This window comes from Trachurus trachurus (assembly GCF_905171665.1).
Source record: "Trachurus trachurus genome assembly, chromosome: 13".
Taxonomy (NCBI): domain Eukaryota; kingdom Metazoa; phylum Chordata; class Actinopteri; order Carangiformes; family Carangidae; genus Trachurus; species Trachurus trachurus.
Genome location: NC_139892.1, coordinates 36162673 through 36183540, shown reverse-complemented (window position 1 = coordinate 36183540; position 20868 = coordinate 36162673). Strand labels below are relative to the sequence as shown.

The 20868-nt window shown below is 42.1% G+C and overlaps 1 protein-coding gene across 1 annotated transcript; it reads left to right on the top strand.

The window, feature by feature from the left end:
- Positions 1 to 437: 437 nt before the first annotated feature.
- Positions 438 to 11808, top strand: LOC310995695 (lipoamide acyltransferase component of branched-chain alpha-keto acid dehydrogenase complex, mitochondrial-like). The gene is made up of 5 exons (XM_083984817.1): positions 438 to 703; positions 2979 to 3115; positions 6822 to 7013; positions 10046 to 10117; positions 11211 to 11808. The coding sequence occupies exons 2-5, from the start codon at positions 2981 to 2983 to the stop codon at positions 11376 to 11378; spliced, it is 567 nt and encodes a 188-aa protein (XP_083840943.1). The 5' UTR covers positions 438 to 703; positions 2979 to 2980; the 3' UTR covers positions 11379 to 11808.
- Positions 11809 to 20868: the final 9060 nt, after the last annotated feature.

Sequence of the window (20868 nt, the reverse complement as noted above, 5' to 3'; positions counted from 1 at the left end):
ATATGTAATAAACTTTGCCGCATTTTGTTATAAGTTGTTACATATTGCATTAGTTACAAAATACAAGTGTTGCACTTTTTTATATAGAAACTTTAATAATAATTTTGTGCAAAATGTAACAACTTATTACAAAATGCAGCAAAGTTTATTACATATTGTGTTTAAGAATTTTATTACAAAATGTGGCAGATTTTACAAAATATTACATCATGAGGTGAAATTAATTACATAATTACAAAATGCGGCCTCAATACAGGCCTCAATTAAATGAATAATTAAAAAACGGTTTTCTTTACAATTTATTTAGTAAAATAGAAATGAAATCAAAGAAATGAAATGTTTTGTATTTGTTCCTACAGGATGATCAGGAGGAGAGCGAGGCTGCAGCTCAGAGGTCAGAGGTCATCTCGCCTGTCTCCCCGTGCGACGCTGTGACGTCATCGTCGTCGTGGTCACCATGGTGGGGGCCGTGGTGGTGTGCGGCTCCATCGGCTCGGTCAGAGCTCTGTGGGAGACCCGGATCAAGAGGAGGAGGGAGGAGCAGGACGAGGAGGAGCAGCAGAGGAGGAGGAGCGGCACCGAGCGGCGCTCCAGACTCAGCCTGGGGGTCTGGGAGGACCGGGCCGTTCTGGCTCCACTCAGACAGAAGCTGCAGACCGAGGACGGACGGCTGGTGCTCCGCATCGAGCAGGAGGAGTGGAAGGTATCTACAGATTATTGTCCTGGTCCAGTCTTCGGTCTGATGCAGGGGCCTAACTTTGGGTTAAACATTTGGGGGGGGTTAAGATATCTGTCTGTATAGGGATTTTTTAAAGCAAAAAAGTCACCGTATGCGTGGAAAAGTGCTAAATTATTAACTTTGATAAAAGGACAAGGCTTATTTACCTCTTTATTTTGTCATTTTCATATTCGTTACAGTAGTAAAATGAACTTAAAGCAGAAGTAAGCAGAATGTTTGTGTTAAAGCAGAAGTAAGCAATATTTTTGTGTTCATATAAGTCTTAACTCAGTGATATGACTATCACCTCTTTGGGACAGTGTCTTTTCTCCTTTTATATGATGAACCAGCCATTTAAGACTGTTTCTTGGCCTTGTGGCTCTTTTCATTATGTTTCTGTGCAGAATATGGACTTGACCAATTATGACCAGGGATTACTACGTCTACGTCATAAAATAACGGCGCTACTTTTTTCAGTAACAGTAATCAAAAAAGTTACTGTTTCCCCGTTACAACGCTGTTACCGTTACTGACAATAAAATGCGCCGTTACTTGACTCAAGAAGTCCCATCAGAAAATAGTAATAGGCTACACCTGTTAAAGTTTACGTTATACTTTTTTTTTCGGTCCATCAACTAGTCTAACATATTTGAGCATTTTATGAAATAAAAGTAACTCAATAGTTACTGTTATTATGTAGTAATTCAGTTACTAACTCAGTTACTTTTTGGTAGGGCTGCTACTAATGATTATTTTCATTATCAATGAATCTGTCGATTATTGTTTGTTCAATAAAATGTTTAAAAACATCAATCAGTGTTTCCCAAACCAGCAGACGACGTCCTCAAATGTCTTGTTTTGTCCACAAACCAAAGAGAGACTCAGTTTATTGTCATAAAGGAACAAAGAAACCAGAAATATTCACATTTAAGAAGCTGGAATCAGAGAATTTGGACTTTTGTTCTTAAGAAACGACTCAAACTGATTATTAGATTATCAAAATAGTTGATAATTAATTAATAATCGATTATTGTTTGATTAATGAAGTAATTTTGTTGTTTTTTTTAATATCATAAATGACGCCCTTGGTCTGATGTGAGTGTTTGTCTCCAAATCCCCAAACAGATCGGTCAGTAGTAGCTCCGACAGGTCAAAGAGGGGGTTTCATGGGTGCAGATCCCGGGGGGGATTTCTGAAAAACATGAATTGTCCCCCCCAATAAAAATACCCCAAACTATTCAAAATTTAACAAATGTATTTTCAGACTTCACATTCCTCACATCGAAAAAGAAATTATTGAAATGGTGGAACAAATAATGTTTGACAAATATATTTCTAGGGCTGACCCGATTATCATATTTTGATAATCGAAGCTTCGCGTACATAAAATCGATTTTAATCGAAGCTTCGACAGCCAGTGGGGTGCGCGATCGTCACGTCTGACGGGGGGGGGGGTCGTAGCGGAAATAATGAAAGTAATGGCAAACAAACACTGCATATCTCATAAATCAAGCAGGTTTCCAGGATGCCAAGTCGCCTACTCATTTTAATAATTTAATAATTAACAATTGCCGATGAGAACCAGTGTCAAAAAGGAAAAAAGGAAGAAAAAAAAACAATCGATCACGGACTTAAAGATCGATTACCATGGCAACGAACGAAGCTTCGAAGCTTCGATTTTTTTGGGTCAGCCCTATATATTTCTGACTCCACATTCCACCTCTGGTCTCCTCCACTACAATGCAAATGATGGGTAGTTTCTTACTCAGACGCCGATGATATCAGCAGGCTTTAAAAAAAAACGACCCCCTCAATCTTAGGGCTTCATATTTTTTAATCATGCATAAAGTTCCATACACTGGGAGAAAAGGAAGATGGTGAGAAGAATTGGGGATCTGGGAGGGTCGGTGGGAGGCGAAAGATAAGAACGTGAGTAGATATTATATGTCCGAGACCCTTTAAATTATAATTTACTAATATAACAGCAGTGATACGTGCTGTTGGCTGTTTAGGACAAATAAACAAGAAAGGTATAAGCACAATAAATGATTCCCTGTGCAGGACTTTTTGAATGATATGCCGAGACTCTGCGGAGTTGTGATTTATGGCGGCATGGTATGAGCTGCATATGGGCAAAACAAAAAAAATCACTTTTGTGTCCCCCCCCAATCCTGGCATCGGATCTGCACCCCTGGGTTTAGAAGACCGACCCTGTAGCCGGTCTCACCATGTGTCCTCCTGGTTCTGGTTCTGGTCTCAGGGATGTTGACGTGGCTCAGAGAGCTGATGCTGAGCTACAACAGAGTGCAGGTGGTTCCCGAGGAGCTGAGCGGCTGTGAGAGTCTGGAGAGACTGGAGCTGGCCATGAACCGGGAGCTGGACCACCTCCCTGACCAGGTACGGACCAGGGGCCGGATAGGAGTCGACTTAATGAGTAAAACAAATTATTGACTGAAAGATGCACTTAAAAGGTAGTTATCAAGCATCTTAATCAGACTTTTAGTGAAGTGTAGGACTGAATCTTAAATGCCGGTCTCAGAGCTGAGTTACCACAGTACTATGTGCCGTAAACTGAATTTTAGATGTCACTTCCAATTCTTCCAAGTCTTAGAGGATTTTAGTCTTAAGTGCTGAGAATTTGTGGAATTTAGTCCAACTCTCAAACTTAAGAATAAAAGCTTTTTATCAACTTTCTCAAGTCTAAGAATAACTCATACTCCCCCAGATATTTAAAGGGATAGCATTTTGGCAAATTGGCCCATTGCACATTCACCACGCTATGAGATAATAACACAACGTTACCACACAGAGTTGTTGTAGAGGGAAAATGCAGAGACTGCTTGATGAAAAACTGTACCTGAAGGCAACGCACATCAGCGGTTTTGCATGAATTTCCCTCTACAACAACTCTGTGTGGTAACGTTCTGTTATTATCTCATAGCGTGGTGAATGTGCAGGTCACAACTTGTCCACCAGAGCGTTTTGGAGTTGTTGGATTGTGTATTTGATGAGTTGATGAGGGAAACCAAGAAATCGCCTCCGTAGCGTAGCTCTGAGCAGCTCACGGCTCTGCTCCGCCGTTCTAAAAACAGCTTGCACCGACAATTAAAGGTAACGAACCTACTGCTGCTATGACTATAGGGGTTATGGCAATGAGCCAATTTGCCAAAATGTTGAGCTATCCCTTTAAGACTAAAATGGCCTCGAAGATGCTTTGTAAATACGGCCCCAGAACTTGAACCAGGATCTACATGAAGCACGAGCACTAACATGAATAACAAGGTTCATGTGACACCTAACTCGTCTGATCAGTGGGTGTGTGGAGGGGTTCTCCAGAGGTTCTGGTCCAGCTGCTGGTCTCAGGTCTGTTCTGTGTCCCCTCTCTAGTTCAGACACCTGAGGAACCTGCAGCACCTGGATCTGTCCATGAAGGACTTCACCGGCATGCCGGACTGCGTGTCGCTCTGCCGGCGCTCCAGTGGCTCGACATGGGAGGAAACCGTCTGCAGTGTTTACCTGAGGACATCCACAGGTGGGTGGTGGAGACACAGTGTGAGCCCCCCGCACTCTGTCACCTTTATTTATACATCTATTCTTGGACTTTTGCCTACATATTTGTATTTACACACGTGTAGAAACCTCAGCCGATGTGGCCTTCGTTCTCTGGACATTATACAGATGCAGGAATGGAACTGGGCAAAAAGGCTTTTAAATGTTCTGCCCCGTCGACCTGGAACGATGTGCAGCAGCACTTTTTTCATTTCATTTCATTTCATTTTGATTTATTCCATTCATGGTATACACAGGGTTGCACATATTTACATAATGTACACATAGTCACCATGAATGAAAAGGAGCAGGATGAAGAAAACGTATAGTACCTGCCCCTCTCTGTTGTTATACTTACATTGGCTTACTTCAACACCAATATTATACTCTATTTCAAAATATTAAAGATGATGAAACATAGTAGTGACAAGAAAACAAACAAAATAGCAGTGGACACCACTCGTCTATCTTTTCTTTTTTTCCCTTCTTTTTCTCTTTCTCCTTCTTCTTTTTTGTAGACGCTTATCTTTTCTTTTTTAAACATTTTCTTAAACTGAGACATACTTGTACAACTTTTCAGTTCCTTGCTTTGTGAATGCCACAATTTTACACCTGCAACAGAAATACACATTTGTTTTAAGCTTAGCCTTGCAAATGTATGTTTAACCCTCAGATCCTGTTAAAAATCACTAACGTTCCCCTGATAGGGACATTTTTTGTACCCTGTTTTCAAACACACACCACGTCAAAGTAAAAATAGGTATTACACAAATTTTTTGGGGGGGCCTGATGGGCGACCTTGATGCTGATTGGTCACGTGATGTTTGGCGCTGACGTTGATGCTGTGCTCTCATTGGCTCAGGCTGCCTCTCTGGGACTCCTGCACTTCCCCATCCTGAACGCCTCATTGGACCAGAGCTGTGGAGAGAACATCACCTACAAGGTACGACCCAGACCGGTCCAGACCGGACTTCTTTATTTTCTACATTGTAGATTCAAACTTTTTCTTTAAAGACGTGGACCCAGTTAAATCCCTTGTTTTGCCATCCAGGATCACGTAATCCACCTTTACCTTTACCCCAGTTGTTCAGAGCAGATACAAACTTTTCTAGATGAGCAAATCCAGATAATGAGTGTTTTTAAATGTGACTGTGACAAGGCAATTTTATTTGTATAGCCCGTTTTTACCAACAGTTTGTCTCAAAGGGCTTTACATCCCATCATAACAACATCCTCTGCCCTTAGACCCTCACATCCACTGAGGAAAAACTCCACTTTTTTTTTTTTTTTAAGATTTGTTTTTTATTAACAGAATCTCTTACAGGATGTTATGGTGCATAGCAAGATTCTACAGTTTGTTACAATGAGATAGATCGTATTTTACAGAGAGAACGTACTGTACATAATCTTACAAATACACCACAAGGATGATTTCAAGAAACCCTTTTAACAGGGAAACAATTGGAGAAACCTCAGGGTGGAAAACATGGAAATTGAAGGGGAAAAGGGGGAGAGGGGAGGAGAAGAGAGGAGAGGAGAGGAGAGGAGAGGAGACTAGGATGGGAGAGGAGAAGAGAAGGAGGAGGAGGGGAGGAGAGAGGAAGGGAGAGGAGAGGGGAGTAGAGAAGAGGAGGGGAGTAGAGAAGAGGAGGGGGAGGAGAGAAGAGGGAGGAGATGAGAGAAGAAGAGAGTAAAGGGGAGGAGAGAAGAGGAGAAGAGAGAGGAGGTGAAGAGGGGAGGAGAGGAGGTGAAGAGGAGAGGAGGGGAGGAGAGGAGAGGGGAGAGGAGAGGAGGAGAGGAGGGGAGAGAAAGAAATGAGAAGAGAGGAGAGGGGAGGAGAGAGGAGAAGAGGGGAGAGGAGAGGAAGGGAGAAGAGGAGAGATGGGGAGAGGAGAGGGGGAGTAGAGAAGAGGAGGGGAGAGGAGAGAAGAGAAGAGAAGAGGAGAGGGGGAGGAGAGAAGAGGAGGAGAGGGGAGAAGAGAGGAGAGGAGGGAGGAGAGGGGAGGAGAGAGGAGGAGAGGAGACTAGGATGGGAGAGGAGAGGGGGAGTAGAGAAGAGGAGGAGAGGGGAGAAGAGAAGAGGGGAGGAGGAGAGGAAATGAGAGTGAAGGGAAGAGGAGAGGAGAAGAGAGGAGGAGAGAATAGAATAGAGGAGGGGAGAGGAGTGGGGAGAAGAGAAGAGGGGAGGGAGTAAAAGAGAGGAGGAGAGGAGAGGAAGGGAGAGAAGAGGAGAAGAGGGGAGAGGAGAGGAGAAGAGGAGGGGAGAGATGGGGAGAATAGAAGAGAGGAGGGGAAGGGGAGGAGAGGAGAGGAGAGGAGAGGAGAGGAGAAGAGAGGAGAGGAGAAGAGGAGGGAGAGATGGGGAGAATAGAAGAGAGGAGGGAAGGGGAGGAGAGGAGAAGTCTAATCCTGTAGCAGCGTAGCTATAAAATGCTTCACATCTTTTCTATCTAGTCACTGATGCTCCAGGTTCAGGTGCTGCAGTCGTCGTCGTTGTCGTCATTGCTGTTGTTGTTTGTGTGGTTGCCGTGGTGACCGTGTCTCTTGCCCTCAGGCGTCTCACAACATGGGGCTGGCGATGGACACGAGTCAGGGTCTGCTGGTCCCCAACGTGAAGAAGGTGCAGCTGCTCAGCGTGTTGGACATGGCCCAGGAGCTGAACCGGCTGCAGACGCTCGGCGCCGTGGGGCAGCTGGGAACGTCGGAGCTGACGGGGGGAACGTTCACCCTGTCCAACATCGGATCAGTGAGTCCAGCCGCCGCCGAGACGGACTCTAGACCCGGTCTAACCACAACCTGTTAGAACTAGATTAGAAAACTTTATTGATCCCCAAGGGGAAACTGCTTTGCCACCCAATAAAAACACATACTCCGCTTCGCGTCAGGCCGAACAACGCCCCTTAGCCGTGGTAGAATGAGCATAGACCACGGACTGGAGTGATATATTGCTTTTATAAAACGGTTACCAATAATGACAATATGAAAGAGGGATACGCAATCAATTTCATGTAGTTTTATTCAACCAGAAATACATATTATTCAATAAAATAGCCTCACTGTGGAAAAAATAGTCCCACCTCTCCAGACGTTAGCTCCAAGTAGCTCTGCATCTCGTCTTTTCCTCTGCTTTTTTTCAGGTGAAAGTCACTGCTCAACCCCCTCTACCATTGTTAACCCTCTGGAGGTGAAAGTTCACCTTAAACATGTCAATTCAACTACTTTTGTCCATTTTTTAACATCGTAAAAACATCAGCTGTATTTGCTACGGACTGCAACAGTCCGTTGTCATGGATACATGACAACAACTTCCATTCACACCAGTCATACGTGCCTGAGGCGGAGTGATAGCCTACGCTGTGATAAGGCTTTAGAATAGTAGCCGTGGTATATGCTCAATATACCACAGTTAACAACCAATCAGATGGGCGGATTTCACCTTTCCGTTTTATAAATCCACTTAACAAACAATACAAACATTTCCATACCATTGCACAAAACTTATCAACATGATTGGATACTTCATACGACAGAGTAGGCTGCTCAAAGCAAGTGATTTAAATTGATATTAAAGGGACAACGAGGAGTTTCTATTTGGTTATAAAAAAAGTCTCACGTTAATGTGGATGAATCTACGCTACCACTTGTTAATGGGCCCATTTTAGATTATGTTATGTTATGTTATGTTATGTTTATTTATTTGATATGGACATCACAAATACATTGAGACTGTTCCAGTGGATAGACCAGATGCTTTGCTTGAGTGTGTTTAGCACAAGTGCTAATTTTCAACACCAGTCCATAGGCGGCTAATCTAAAAATACAGAACATATTATCAACAGTATTAGATAAAACCAAGTGCATGACACTACATCATGACAGTAACATACTAAAAAATACAGAGCACAAGATCAACGAGAGGAGATTGAGCAAACAGAAATCATGATCCTAACAGTAAAAGTAGTAACACTGAAAACGTCCATATTTATACATGTGAGCATTGTTGTTTGCTTTTAACCATGCTTTTAATCCTCTGTTAAACGAGTTTGTGTCAGTCTCCAGTTTCAGGTGAGTGGGTAAAGTGTTCCATAGGTTAACCCCTTTTATTGAGAAGGCAGACTGTCCAAATGATGTTGTACACTTGGGAACAATGCAGTCGCCATAGTAGGAGGCTCGTGTGTTTACTCGGCTTGAGCTACAGCGTCTTTTTATCAGTGCAGAAAACAGGGCTGATACACAGTTATGAAGACATTTAAAAACGAGTCTGATATTAACAGTAAATTATAAAGTTTTCAAATGCAAGAAGGTTGTGTTTTCTCAGGATGCCGCAGTGGTGCCATCTCATTGGTTTTTGATCCATAATTTTTATTGCTTGCTTATATATTATTAGAAAACTTTATTGATCCCGAAGGGGAAACTGCTTTACCACCCAATAAAAACACATACATCCACTTAACAAACAATACAAACATTTCCATACCATTGCACAAAACTTGACAATCAACATGATTGGATACTTCATACAACAGAGTAGGCTGCTCAAAGCAAGTGATTTAAATTAATATTAAAGGGACAACGAGGAGTTCCTATTTGGTTATAAAAAAGTTTCATGTTAATGTGGATGAATCTACGTTACCACTTATTAATGGCTCCATTTTAGATGAATATATCGTTCTGTCTCTATCGTTATTTTGTTATTATTAGTGGTGGAGGAAATGCAGGTTTCTTTACTTTCGGTTTCGTGGCGAGTCATGAGAATAACGCCGCCGAATCTCCGTTTATGGTGGGAACTACGACGGTATGTGATCGTCTTCCAACCTCTGACTTTAATTCTTGATGAATGAAAACATGAGTCTGTCTTGCGCCGGTCAAAGAATTTCACGGTGCGGAGGCTCATAAATGTAGTGTGAAAACACTTCGCTTTTCCAAAACTCCTCGTTGTCCCTTTAACAAACAATACAAACATTTCCATACCATCGCACAAAACTTATCACCATGATTGGATACTTCATACGACAGAGTAGGCTGCTCAAAGCAAGTGATTTAAATTGATTTTAATATAGGCAAGGATAAATAAATGAATATACACCTCCAGAAGATTTAAAAAAACAACAACAGACAACCGCTATTTGTGGTTAAAATATCGGTAACACTTTACTTGAATAGGTATTCATAAGATTGACATAACACTGTCATAACCATGACATAACAGCTGTGATGAACATCAATGAATACTTATGACAGCTGTCGTTAAGTGTCATTCGGTAAGTTATGTCACTTTTAATGCAAAGTTGACATTGTTTGAGATGTTTTTGTTCTGACAACTTGACATAAAGACAATTTAAACTGTCATAGCAGACCTAATTGCCAAACTTAATAATAAGACATAATTTTTAAAGTTTGGCAATTAGGTCTGCTATGACAGTTTAAATTGTCTTTATGTCAAGTTGTCAGAACAAAAACATCTCAAACAATGTCAACTTTGCATTAAAAGTGACATAACTTACCGAATGACACTTAACGACAGCTGTCATAAGTATTCATTGATGTTCATCACAGCTGTTATGTCAATCTTATGAATACCTATTCAAGGAAAGTGTTACCAAATATCTGACTGCTGCAGGAACAAAGGAGCGTCTAAGTCGTTCAGTAGAACACTGAGGCATCACTAACCGCTCACTGAAGCAGCTTTTAAGATGCTTAAATATATTGTGGAGTGGGTGGTTACCATGGAGAGAACATATCATCATGTTCTCTCTCTCTCTCTCCTGTGTGTTGTAGATCGGAGGGACGTACGCCAAACCAGTCATCCTCCCTCCTGAGGTCTCCATCGGAGCGCTGGGGAAAATGCAGGTGAGTTGCAGACTTTCCCACGACCCATGAACACACCACAGACATCAAACATCAAAGTACTTAGATAAGCCAAGCCCCGCCCCCTTCCTGTGTGTGTGTGCAGGGTAAGAAATTAAGAAAGTATTTTCGGGGCAATTTTGGCCCCCGTGGTCTAAAAAATTTGGCCATTTTCAAAATGTGTGGGGGCCATTAAAAAAAAGGTAATTAGAGCTAGTGAATTAACACATAATACTGTTGAAATGAACGAGTTTCGGGGCAGATAATGTTATTTAGAGGCTGCATCTCGGTGCCCCGGTCAGAAATAAGGTCCAGGTTGTTAAAAACGACACTTCTCCTTTAAACTTATGGGCTATAATAACATCGGACGTTGTTTATTGATAAACTGAGCGCCGACACGTTAGATGATGAGGGTACAAAGTAATAAGAACTGGTAGATTATCACTGTGCGTCGCAGTAGCGTCAGGCCGCCCCTCAACTCATTGAGTGTCAAATTTTGATTTTTTTTTTTAATTAAAGGGATAGTTCAACATTTTGGCAAATACACAATCCAACAACTCCACAACGCTCTGGTGGACAAGTTGTGACCTGCACATTCACCACGCTATGAGATAATAACACAACGTTACCAGACAGAGTTGTTTTAGAGGGAAATTCATGCAAAACCGCTGATGCACGTTGCCTTCAGGGACAGTTTTTCATCAAGCAGTCTCTGTATTTCCCTCTAAAACAACTCTGTGTGGTAACGTTGTGTTATTATCTCATAGCGTGGTGAATGTGCAGCTCACAACTTGTCCACCAGAGCGTTGTGGAGTTGTTGGATTGTGTATTTGATGAGTTTGATGAGGGGAACCAAGAAATCCCATAATGAGCCTCCGTAGCGTAGCTCTGAGCAGCTCACGGCTCTGCTCCGCCGTTCTAAAAACAGCTTGCACCGACAATTAAAGGTAACGAACCTACTGCTGCTAAGACTATAGGGATTATGGCAATGGGCCAATTTGCCAAAATGTTGAACTATAATGTACATAGCGGGGAAAAAAATCTTCATTTGTTTGTGTGTGTGTGTGTGTGTGTGTGTGTGTGTGTGTGCTCTCAGGTGCTGCCCCGGTTCGGCGCCGGCGGTCAGGTGGTCCCGGCTCACATCATGAAGGTCAGCTGGTCGGCGGATCACCGCATCATCGACGGCGCCACCATGTGCCGCTTCTCCAACCTGTGGCGGGAATACCTGGAGAACCCGGCCAGCATGGTGCTGGACCTCAAGTGACCGGACCCAACCGGATGGAACCGGATGGAACCGGATGGAACCGGACCGCCAACACTAACACACCTTCACCTCTCCCCCTTCGCCGCCACCGCTGCTGCTGCTGCCTTCATCATCATCTTCTTTTCTCTCATTTCCTTGTTGCCTTTGAGCGAGTTGCGGCGGCGGCGCGATGCGGCGGGGGAGGGGCCAGCCTGTCAATCATGTCGTTTCCATGACAACCACTCACTCACTCATCCCCTTACTCTCTCACTCACTCTCTCTCTCTCTCGGTTGGAGGTTTAGAGGTTTTTGTAGTTTTTGGTCCAAGTTGAACCAGGGTTCAGCTCTTCAGGTGCTGGTGGTCTGAGTCTGGGTCTGGATTCTCTTTGCTGGGGGGTCGGGGGTGTGTGTGTGTGTGTGTGTGTGTGTGTGTGTCATCAGTTCATTGATCAGTTTGGACTCTGGTACCCCCCTCACCCCCCCAACCCCTCTCTGGATCCTGGACCGGACCAGTTTTGTTGTTTTTTTTCTATTTGGAAAATTAATCCTAATAATTTTAATCGGTGAAACTTTTAATTTGAAAATCACAGGACAGGAAGTTGGTTCAAAAGTGAGACTGAACCAGTGTGTGTGAGTGTGTGTGTGAGATCCAGGACCAGAGTCTGAGACCTGAGACCCGGGTTCACCAGAGTCCAGTTCCACCAGTTCGATCCAGATCAGATGAACCCGTCTGGGATCTGGTCCAGCTTAAAGTGGTTTTCTGAGTCCTGAACCAGGACCACCGCTCTGTGAAAGGTCCAGAAAGTCTCCGCTGATCATCAGGACCAGAACTTCACATGGTTCTGGTCCTGGTTCTGGTCCTGGTCCCGGTCCGATCTGGTCCCGACTGACTGAACTGTGTGTAAATGAACCGGTGGACCTGCTGCTGGTTCTGGTTCTGGTTCTGGACCCGTCTGACTGTTACTGCTCCTCCAGCTCCTGAGGGGAGACCTGGTCCTGGTCCTGGTCCTGGTTCTGGTTCTGGTCCTGGTTCTGGTTCTGGTCCTGGTCCTGGTCCTGGTCCTGGTCCTGGTTCTGGTTCTGGTCCCGGTCCCGGTCCCGACGTCTTCCTCTGGGCTGCTGGGTAACGATGGTGTCGTAGTTTTTTTTTTTTTTTGATACTGACCTTTATTTTGTTTTGTTTTGTTTGTTTCATGTGTTGAAATGTTTGTTGTTGTTTGTTGACGCTGTCGTGGTTTTGTGTGGGGATGTGGATCTGGATCAGGACTCTTGGACCTGGTTGTGGTCCTGGTCCTGGTTCTGGTTCTGGTCCGACTCATAAACAGTGAAGTGTCTGAACCCTGGTCAAACAAGAAAAAAGAAAAGAAAAAAAACTCAATAAAGTTGAAGTGAACCAAGTCTGAGTCGTTTGTGGTGAGTTCAGGTTCCTCAGAGAACGTGGGAGAAGTCAGTTTCTGGTCCTGGACCCAGTTGTTCAAAGGGTTAAAAACTGATTGAGAAATGATTTTGGATCATTGATCAGATCAAATCTTGAAAATGGATCAAACCTTCATCAGTTTGTGTTAGTCGGATCAGGAAAACGTTGATCCAGAACGTCAGGATTATTCTGATCCCAGCAGTTTGGTGGATTCAGGAACAAAATGGGATTTAAATTAAATTTTATCTGGTCAAATAAACAACATTTATAATGTAGAATAGTGTTGTCACGATACCAACATGTTGGTACCGTATCGGTACCAACATGTTTTTCGATACTTTTCGATACTTTTCGGTACTTTTCCACATAAAAAGAGAACACAAAAAATGTCATTATTGGCTTTATTTTAATAGAAAAATTTTGGACCATAAAACAGGAAATCAGTAAACAGTTACTGCTGCTGCAGGATTAACATTCCCTCTATATTAATCTGAACTCTTCCTAAATTAAAAAATGTCTGCTTAAAAATGAACATCAACTTGTTTTCTTTGCATTATTTGAGGTCTGAAAACACTGCATCTTTTTTTGTTATTTTGACCAGTTGTAATTTTTGGGAGAAATTGTTATCAGTAGTTTATAGAATGAAACACAAATGTTCATGTTACTCAAACACACACCTATTGTTTCCCATATGTAGACCAAATTGATTCTGTTCCCCCCACCCCCATCAACGCAATATCGTTCCGTTAATTCATCTCTGCGTAGCGCTGCTTCGCCGTGCTCACTCACTCACAGAGAGAGAGAGAGAGACAGAGAGAGACAGAGAGAGAGAGACAGAGAGAGCATGCAGCCCGTGGTGATCCGCGGTAAAAACAAAACTTATTAACGAGGCTGTGGCTGCCGTCTCTCTCTCGCGCGCGGCGCACACACACAGACACACACACAAACACAGGCACATGGACAGGTGGCGCTGTAACGGTAATGATAAAAAGCATCTTGCTTCGTTTGTGACTCGCTCTCTCGCTCCTCGCGGCTCAATAACAGTTTTGATTATTTCACAATTAAAGAACTTTTCCCCAACTATTAGCAAATTTAATGAGATTTGAAGTTTAAATTTGAAACACATGGGAAAATGTTCCCAATGTATTTGACTGATGTACTGTATATTTGCATTTTTAAAATCTATTTAAACATCCAGACCAGATGAGATCATTTCTGGCTGTTTAAAAAACACTGAAGAAACAAAAAACCAATCCAACAAAGTATAAATGAAACAGTAATCTATTTCAATTTAAATTTTTTTTTTAATTGCTTTATTTATATATATATATATATATATATATATATATATATATATATATATATATATATATATATATATACACACAGAACAATACAGTTTTGCGAGGGGTAATAGTTACAGGGTATCCGTGGGGTCTTAAAAAGTCAAAAATTTGAAAATCTAAATTTTAGGCCCCTTTTCGCTCCTATAAATTCTGTAATATTCGCCTATCCAAGGTGTACCCAAAGTAAATTGAATGCTGTTCTTGAACTGTTTGGAGAATATGGATGTGCTTGGTCTCTTTTGAAAGGCATCACTCTGAAGTTTTTCCCTAAACTGAAATAATCACTATAAGTGCTATTATCATTGAGTAATCTAAGTTGGAACACACTGAATTAGAATGTTTTTATTCTCGCCTGAATTTTTTTTGTTGCAATCAGATGCCTGAAGATGAGTGTAGCTGAGAATTTTAGCTGGAAAACACAATGGGACTACAGCATGAAGCCTTACCTGGCCCCAGTTCAAATTTGATAACAATTCTGCTAAAAATGAGTATTTTACACATGTTTTACTAAGTGTATATCTAGGCGTTTTCCTAAAGTTGCCATTGAGAAACAATACATGCGCCAAAGTGCAGCTTTTGCACAGTTACGCATGAAGATGGCAGTGCTGCCTTTTCCCAGGGACCGTGAATGCAGCATATCGTTCGTTTCGTAATTTCATTGGCTATTCAATGCATCAGTTGCCATCGGGATCGGTTCCTATTGGCTGAAGCCATTCAGCGCTGTCGGAGGGGATGTTCCTCATGAGACACAGCCACTCATTCGCTATTGCAGGCGGCAGCCGGGGACAGGGAGCTTGTGATTGGTCGAGTGAGCTGTCAATCGAAAGGTCAGAGTGCAGCGCCATTTTGAGAAGTGAAATAAACATTGTTTTCATGTAAACGCCGGATTTATGAGGAGAAATAAACGGATTTACTGGATATACAATGCGTAATTTCATAAGATGCAGCAGCGGGATGAGGCTATCTACCGGTACAACCGTGTGTTTTGGACTAAATACTTAACTGGATTGGATTTACTGGACTTTTCTGAATGTAACGAGACCAAGCTTGTGGGGAAACCCTGTGATCCTGAGCCTGCCCTGACACAAATCGTGAGTTATATCGGCTTTTTACGAACTTTGTTAGCATGTTTAAAGTCTGATTCGAGTGTTGCTGTGATGATTATATTTGGAAATGGTCGGCATATCTTTAATCACAAGAGTTTTAGCTTTCCAACGATATGTGGCATGACTATTTCAAGTCACTGGTGACATCCTCTATGACACCTCCCTGTTTAAAACCCCCCCGGGGGCCCGTGGGCGGGCCGTTGGAACGGGAAGAGGTTGTCTTAAATTTGTTGAATTATTGTGTTCAAGTCTTAAATAATTTTAGACAGGTCTTAAATGTTCTTATGCCCTCCATGGGCGAGCATTTCCCCTAAAAAAAAAATACATGTGTGAAACGGGGAAAATCACAAAAACAGAAAGATCACAACCTGCGATTGGTCAAAAACTACAAATCCCACAATTCTCTGCCTCAACAATAACAGTAGTTAGTGTAAGTAAGGGAGAGTGGAGCTGTCGGTGAAAAGAGGAAACAACGCCACGTCTGGTCCTGTTCTATGTTGTTGGTTCACACCGTCACCGTTTATTCGTTACGTCCGCGGTGTAAAAGGCCGTGACGCAAAGACGCGATTAGGCGCGAGACGCGATTAGGCGCGAGACGCGGTATACGCGACTTTTTTTTTTTTGCGACGCTACACGCGATTCTTTTATGGCGACGGGACCCTCGCGTCTTCGTCTATTTCATCGTGTTTGGTGGGAAGACCCTCAAGGGGCTTCCCACACAAACACGAGGAACGCTTTTTTTTCGCGCGAGCTTTTACGCGCAACCAAACGCGAGATACGCGAGTTAACGCTCGTTTTCACGAGCCCGCCCATTTTCACTACAACAATTTTTTTTTTTTTTTTTTTTCAAAGGAGGTTAAATCGAAAGCAACTGGACTTAGTTATTTGTCTAGGAAGACGTTTCACCTTCATCCAAGAGGCTTCATCAGTTCATGTAGCATCTGACCAGGCTGGGACTGGTCCAACTAACTGGTGTGGAGACTCAGTATAAGTCCAGTTGCTTTCGATTTAACCTCCTTTGAAATACTATGACCTGGACAAATGAGAATATGCACAGGCCTACAACAACATTTCTGCTCTCACCAACCATGGTTGAGGTCACAACGCTGCGCTGTAGCTGCTCTGGAAGTCCGAGACACTGAGGCCAAAGAGGAGCAGTGCGTCGCTGTGTCGGACTGTTTGGATTTAAGAAGCTGCACAGAGTCAGGTGAGCAGAAGCTGCCCCCCCCCCCCCCCCCCCCCCCTCACCGTGGACAGCGGCACAGACACAGAGACAACATGGAGCTGTGTGACAGGTTGAGTTTTATTTATCATGATAATTACAGTTTTTCTCAATCGCTTTGGTGCTATTCTCAGATCAGAATGAAAGTTCTCATAACTATTAGTTCAACCTCCACAACATGTAGTCATTTGTCCACATCATAGTAGCAGTTTCTCCTTCCTCTGAACAAATTGCAAATGCTTTTGGACATGTATCAGTTGCTCTCATACAATTCTCTGCTGTTTTACAACATTATCATTTGTTTATGTCATGTCAGTCAAAATGAACTATACTTTTGAACGCGGTATGGTCTTTCCCTATAAAACTAATAGTCCTCATTTCATTGCTTGAGTCATTACAAAATTGTTGAACTAGTTTTCGAAATCTGTCAAACTAATTTTAAATGTTGGGAGAAGCACTGTGAATTCAATGATTCAAACATTTACAGTAAGGAACAACAGGTATGTATTCAGCACTAAACAATCTGCACTGCTGTCATTGTGTCAGGCATTACTGTAAGATACAGTGGGACAAGAACTTTTTTACATTTAGACTTACACGGTACTGCACTACAGCATTTTATAAGTAGGAAGCACTTTGACAGTATTGTACACTACAGTAATAATGGTTGATGCAGTACATGTACTGTACATTACTGTAATTTTACTCTGCATCACATAGGATTACAAGACAACCTCACAGAGCTGGAAGAGACTGAGCCCATTACAAACAATGGCATAAGGTTGAAAGAGATACAATGTAAGGATGACATTACTGTATCTTTGGGAATATTGAATCTGTTTCAATCGCTACAACTGACAGAGTGATGTAGATGAAAATGTGACTGGAACGTCTGGATGTGCAGGAATGATTTACAGTACTCTGTAGGTTCAGTTACTAGGCTATATGTACTGCAACATTGTTTATGTAAAGTTGTACCCTAAGAGTGTTTCTTATGTTTGTTGTAGATGACTGTAGTGTATTTTTCCTTTGCACAATGCTGTGAACAAATCAGAATTGCAAAGAGCATATGCAGTAGAAATGTGAAACATACATATTCAGTATCTCCACTAAATACAGTAATGTGTAACTTTACTGTAGTTTTCACATGGCTGTACAAGTAGTGTATAGTGCTGTCTGGAGCATTTTCAGGTAGTATCATCACTTTGTGCATTGGAAAACGCTTAGAGAATAAAGTGTCCTAATGAAAACATGACAAAGCCATTTGACCATCTTGTTCATAAACGATGGTGTCAGGACTTCTCATTTTGACGACACTGACAGTTTCATTGACATGAGTACTTGCTTTTGAGGGATGGACAATCCATTTTGAGCAAGTGACGCGCTTTTGCAGGTCATCCACTAGGTTTTGCAGTTTGCAATAATTGTTCTGAGAAATGCACTAACTGTTGTGCAAATGTTAAGTGTGATGTGAGAAAAGCACCAAAGCGACTGAGAAAAACTGTAATACATACTTAGTAACAAGCCTGTAAGTTCAACAAATCAGTATATGCTACTGTGACTTAACTAGCCTAGTTAAATAAAAAGATGTAGTTTAATACCATAATATATAGGGCTGACCAAAGGCCAATTTATTTACTTCATGTGTCAAATATTTATTACTTGTTGCTACGACTCATTTTAGCTTCTTTCACCAAACTCCCATGATGCACTGAGCTCCTACATCCCATCCTTGTTCTTTAGGGCTGCTGTGTGTGGACCAGATGCTGCCGTCACCATGACAACGTCCCAACGTGCAGGAGGACACGCGGTCAGAAACTCCAGAGGTCAGAGAGGAGGTGGGTGGTCCTCCGCTCTGATTGGCTGAGAGACCCCGACTCCTCTCCCTGGACCCAGGACCGGCCCAGTCATGTGACTCTGAGTGAGGGGGGGTAAGAGGGTAAGAGGGGGGTAAGAGGGGGGGTAAGAGCATAGATATATAAACATAGATGCCGCGTTCTATATCTGGCGATACGTCAGCGGGGCCGCCATATTGTGCAGGACACAGAACGTCTAAGCCTGTGAATATTCTCATTTGTCCAGGTCCAAGAGGCTTCATCAGTTGCGTACATGAACTGATGAAGCCTCTTAGATGAGAGGTGAAACGTCTTCCTAGACAAAATAACTGAGTCCAGTTGCGTTTGATTTAAATTTCTTTGGGGATATCTACAGGTCTACAGCTCTAGGTCACTGAATTGTTAGACTACACTAGGCTACAGTAGGTCATTTCAATTTGCGCGTCTGTGTGTTTTCCTTTTTATTTTTTATATAATATTCATATGCGGATCAAGAGTGAGCGAGTGAGCAAGCGCGAGAGAAACAGCAGATGCGCACCAGATGCAGGTTGACCGGGCAAAAACTCAAACGAGACGGTTAAAGAGAGGAAAAACACAGAACATAGCTACAATAAGATACTTTGTCCCGTCGTGTTTATGGTCGTCACGACGTGAGTAGATCTGATGGCTCAGGTTAGTGATGAGGAAACTGTCACTGTCAGCTGCTGCTCCAAACAGTCACTAACTTTAATTTGAAGGGACAGATTAGATGTTGATTTTGTTAACAGGGACTTTGTTGCACCCATATCACCGTGGTGCGTCTTTTTTATACAGTCTATGGGTGCGTCTTGAAATCCCTCTTTGTCCAAAGCGGGAGATGACAGAAAGAGTCTGAGAACTACTTAATTGAAGCTACATTGTTGCGAGTTGGCTCCGGCGTACAGGAAGCTCTGCGCCGTGCTCACTGTTTCAGCTGCTTCTAGGATAATGAAGTTAACGTCCCCAGCGTAAATGACGCCTGTGAATAGATTTAATCAAAATCTGGGGTTACAACCATAGATATATAATATCTATGGTTGTAACCATAGATATATAATATCTATGGTTACAACCATGGTTACAGCGTTTAGAACGTCAGTCCTTTAGAACTTATGCCCTGCACAACATGGCGGCCAGCAGACGCATGGAGGCGCTGTTCGGCAGTATGGAACGCGGCATCTACGTTTATATATCTATGGGTAAGAGGGTAAGAGGGGGGGTAAGAGGGGGGGTAAGAGGGTAAGAGGGGGGGTAAGAGGTGGGGTATCTGTCGGTCACGTGACCTGGAGACTCTGACTAAAATTAACCAGCAGCTGATCTGATCTGAGGTCAAATTTCTCAGCATGGACGACGACTGTTGCCGCTGCGCTGAGACAAGGTGAGAGCTGCTACACTGAGACTGTGTAGTACTGCAGTACTACTACACTAATACTACAATACAATACTACTACGCTGTAATAATACTACCTCACTGTTATACTGGAGTACCACAGTACTGCAATACTACAGAGCTATAGGAATACAACACTAACTACAACATGACACCAGTGTTCACCGACTACAACACTAACACTGTGGTACTGTGAGATACTACTACAACACTGTACAGCTGTACTCTGATAATACAACACTGTAATACAGTAGTACTGCAATAACACAGTGGTGCTATGATAATACTACTGTAATTATAGTGTAGTACCACAACACTGTAACACAACAGTCCATTACTGTGATAGGCTACTACACAACAATAACACTGTACATTGTTATATTACTGCACTGTAATACTACAGCACTAATGAAAATACAACTAACAAGATACACTCAGAGTAAATGTACTTTTTTCATTCTGTGTAACTGACAACGTGAAGATAAATGGAAAATAAATCAAATCAAATCAAATAAATCACTGTTGTAATTTCACCAAAATGAGGATTTTCTGTTATATTGTAAATTTAAATTTTCCTTTATTGTCATCGAGCAATGAAGCACAACGAAATATAGGTGAATCTCTCCCTAATCATTTTAAAAACTATAAAATAAATATACAAAGAGTAATTTAAGATATATATTCATTATGTAATAATGCAATACATTTTCACCTCATTTTGTAATAAAATTGTTAAACGTAATATGTAATAAACTTTGCCGCATTTTGTAATAAGTTGTTACATATTGCATTAGTTACAAAATACAAGTGTTGCACTTTTTTATATAGAAACTTTAATAATAATTTTGTGCAAAATGTAACAACTTATTACAAAATGCAGCAAAGTTTATTACATATTGTGTTTAAGAATTTTATTACAAACTGTGGCAGATTTTACAAAATATTACATCATGAGGTGAAATTAATTACATTATTACAAAATGCGGCCTCAATACAGGCCTCAATTAAATGAATAATTAAAAAACGGTTTTCTTTACAATTTATTTAGTCAAATAGAAATGAAATCAAAGAAATGAAATGTTTTGTATTTGTTCCTACAGGATGATCAGGAGGAGAGCGAGGCTGCAGCTCAGAGGTCAGAGGTCATCTCGCCTGTCTCCTCGTGCGGCGCTGTGAC

Coding starts and splice junctions, on each gene's coding strand:
- LOC310995695 (XM_083984817.1), top strand. CDS start 2,981: ATGTTGACGTGGCTCAGAGAGCTGATGCTGAGCTACAACAGAGTGCAG. Junction 3,116..6,821: donor TGGACCACCTCCCTGACCAG/GTACGGACCAGG, acceptor TCTTGCCCTCAG/GCGTCTCACAACATGGGGCT. Junction 7,014..10,045: donor CCCTGTCCAACATCGGATCA/GTGAGTCCAGCC, acceptor TGTGTGTTGTAG/ATCGGAGGGACGTACGCCAA.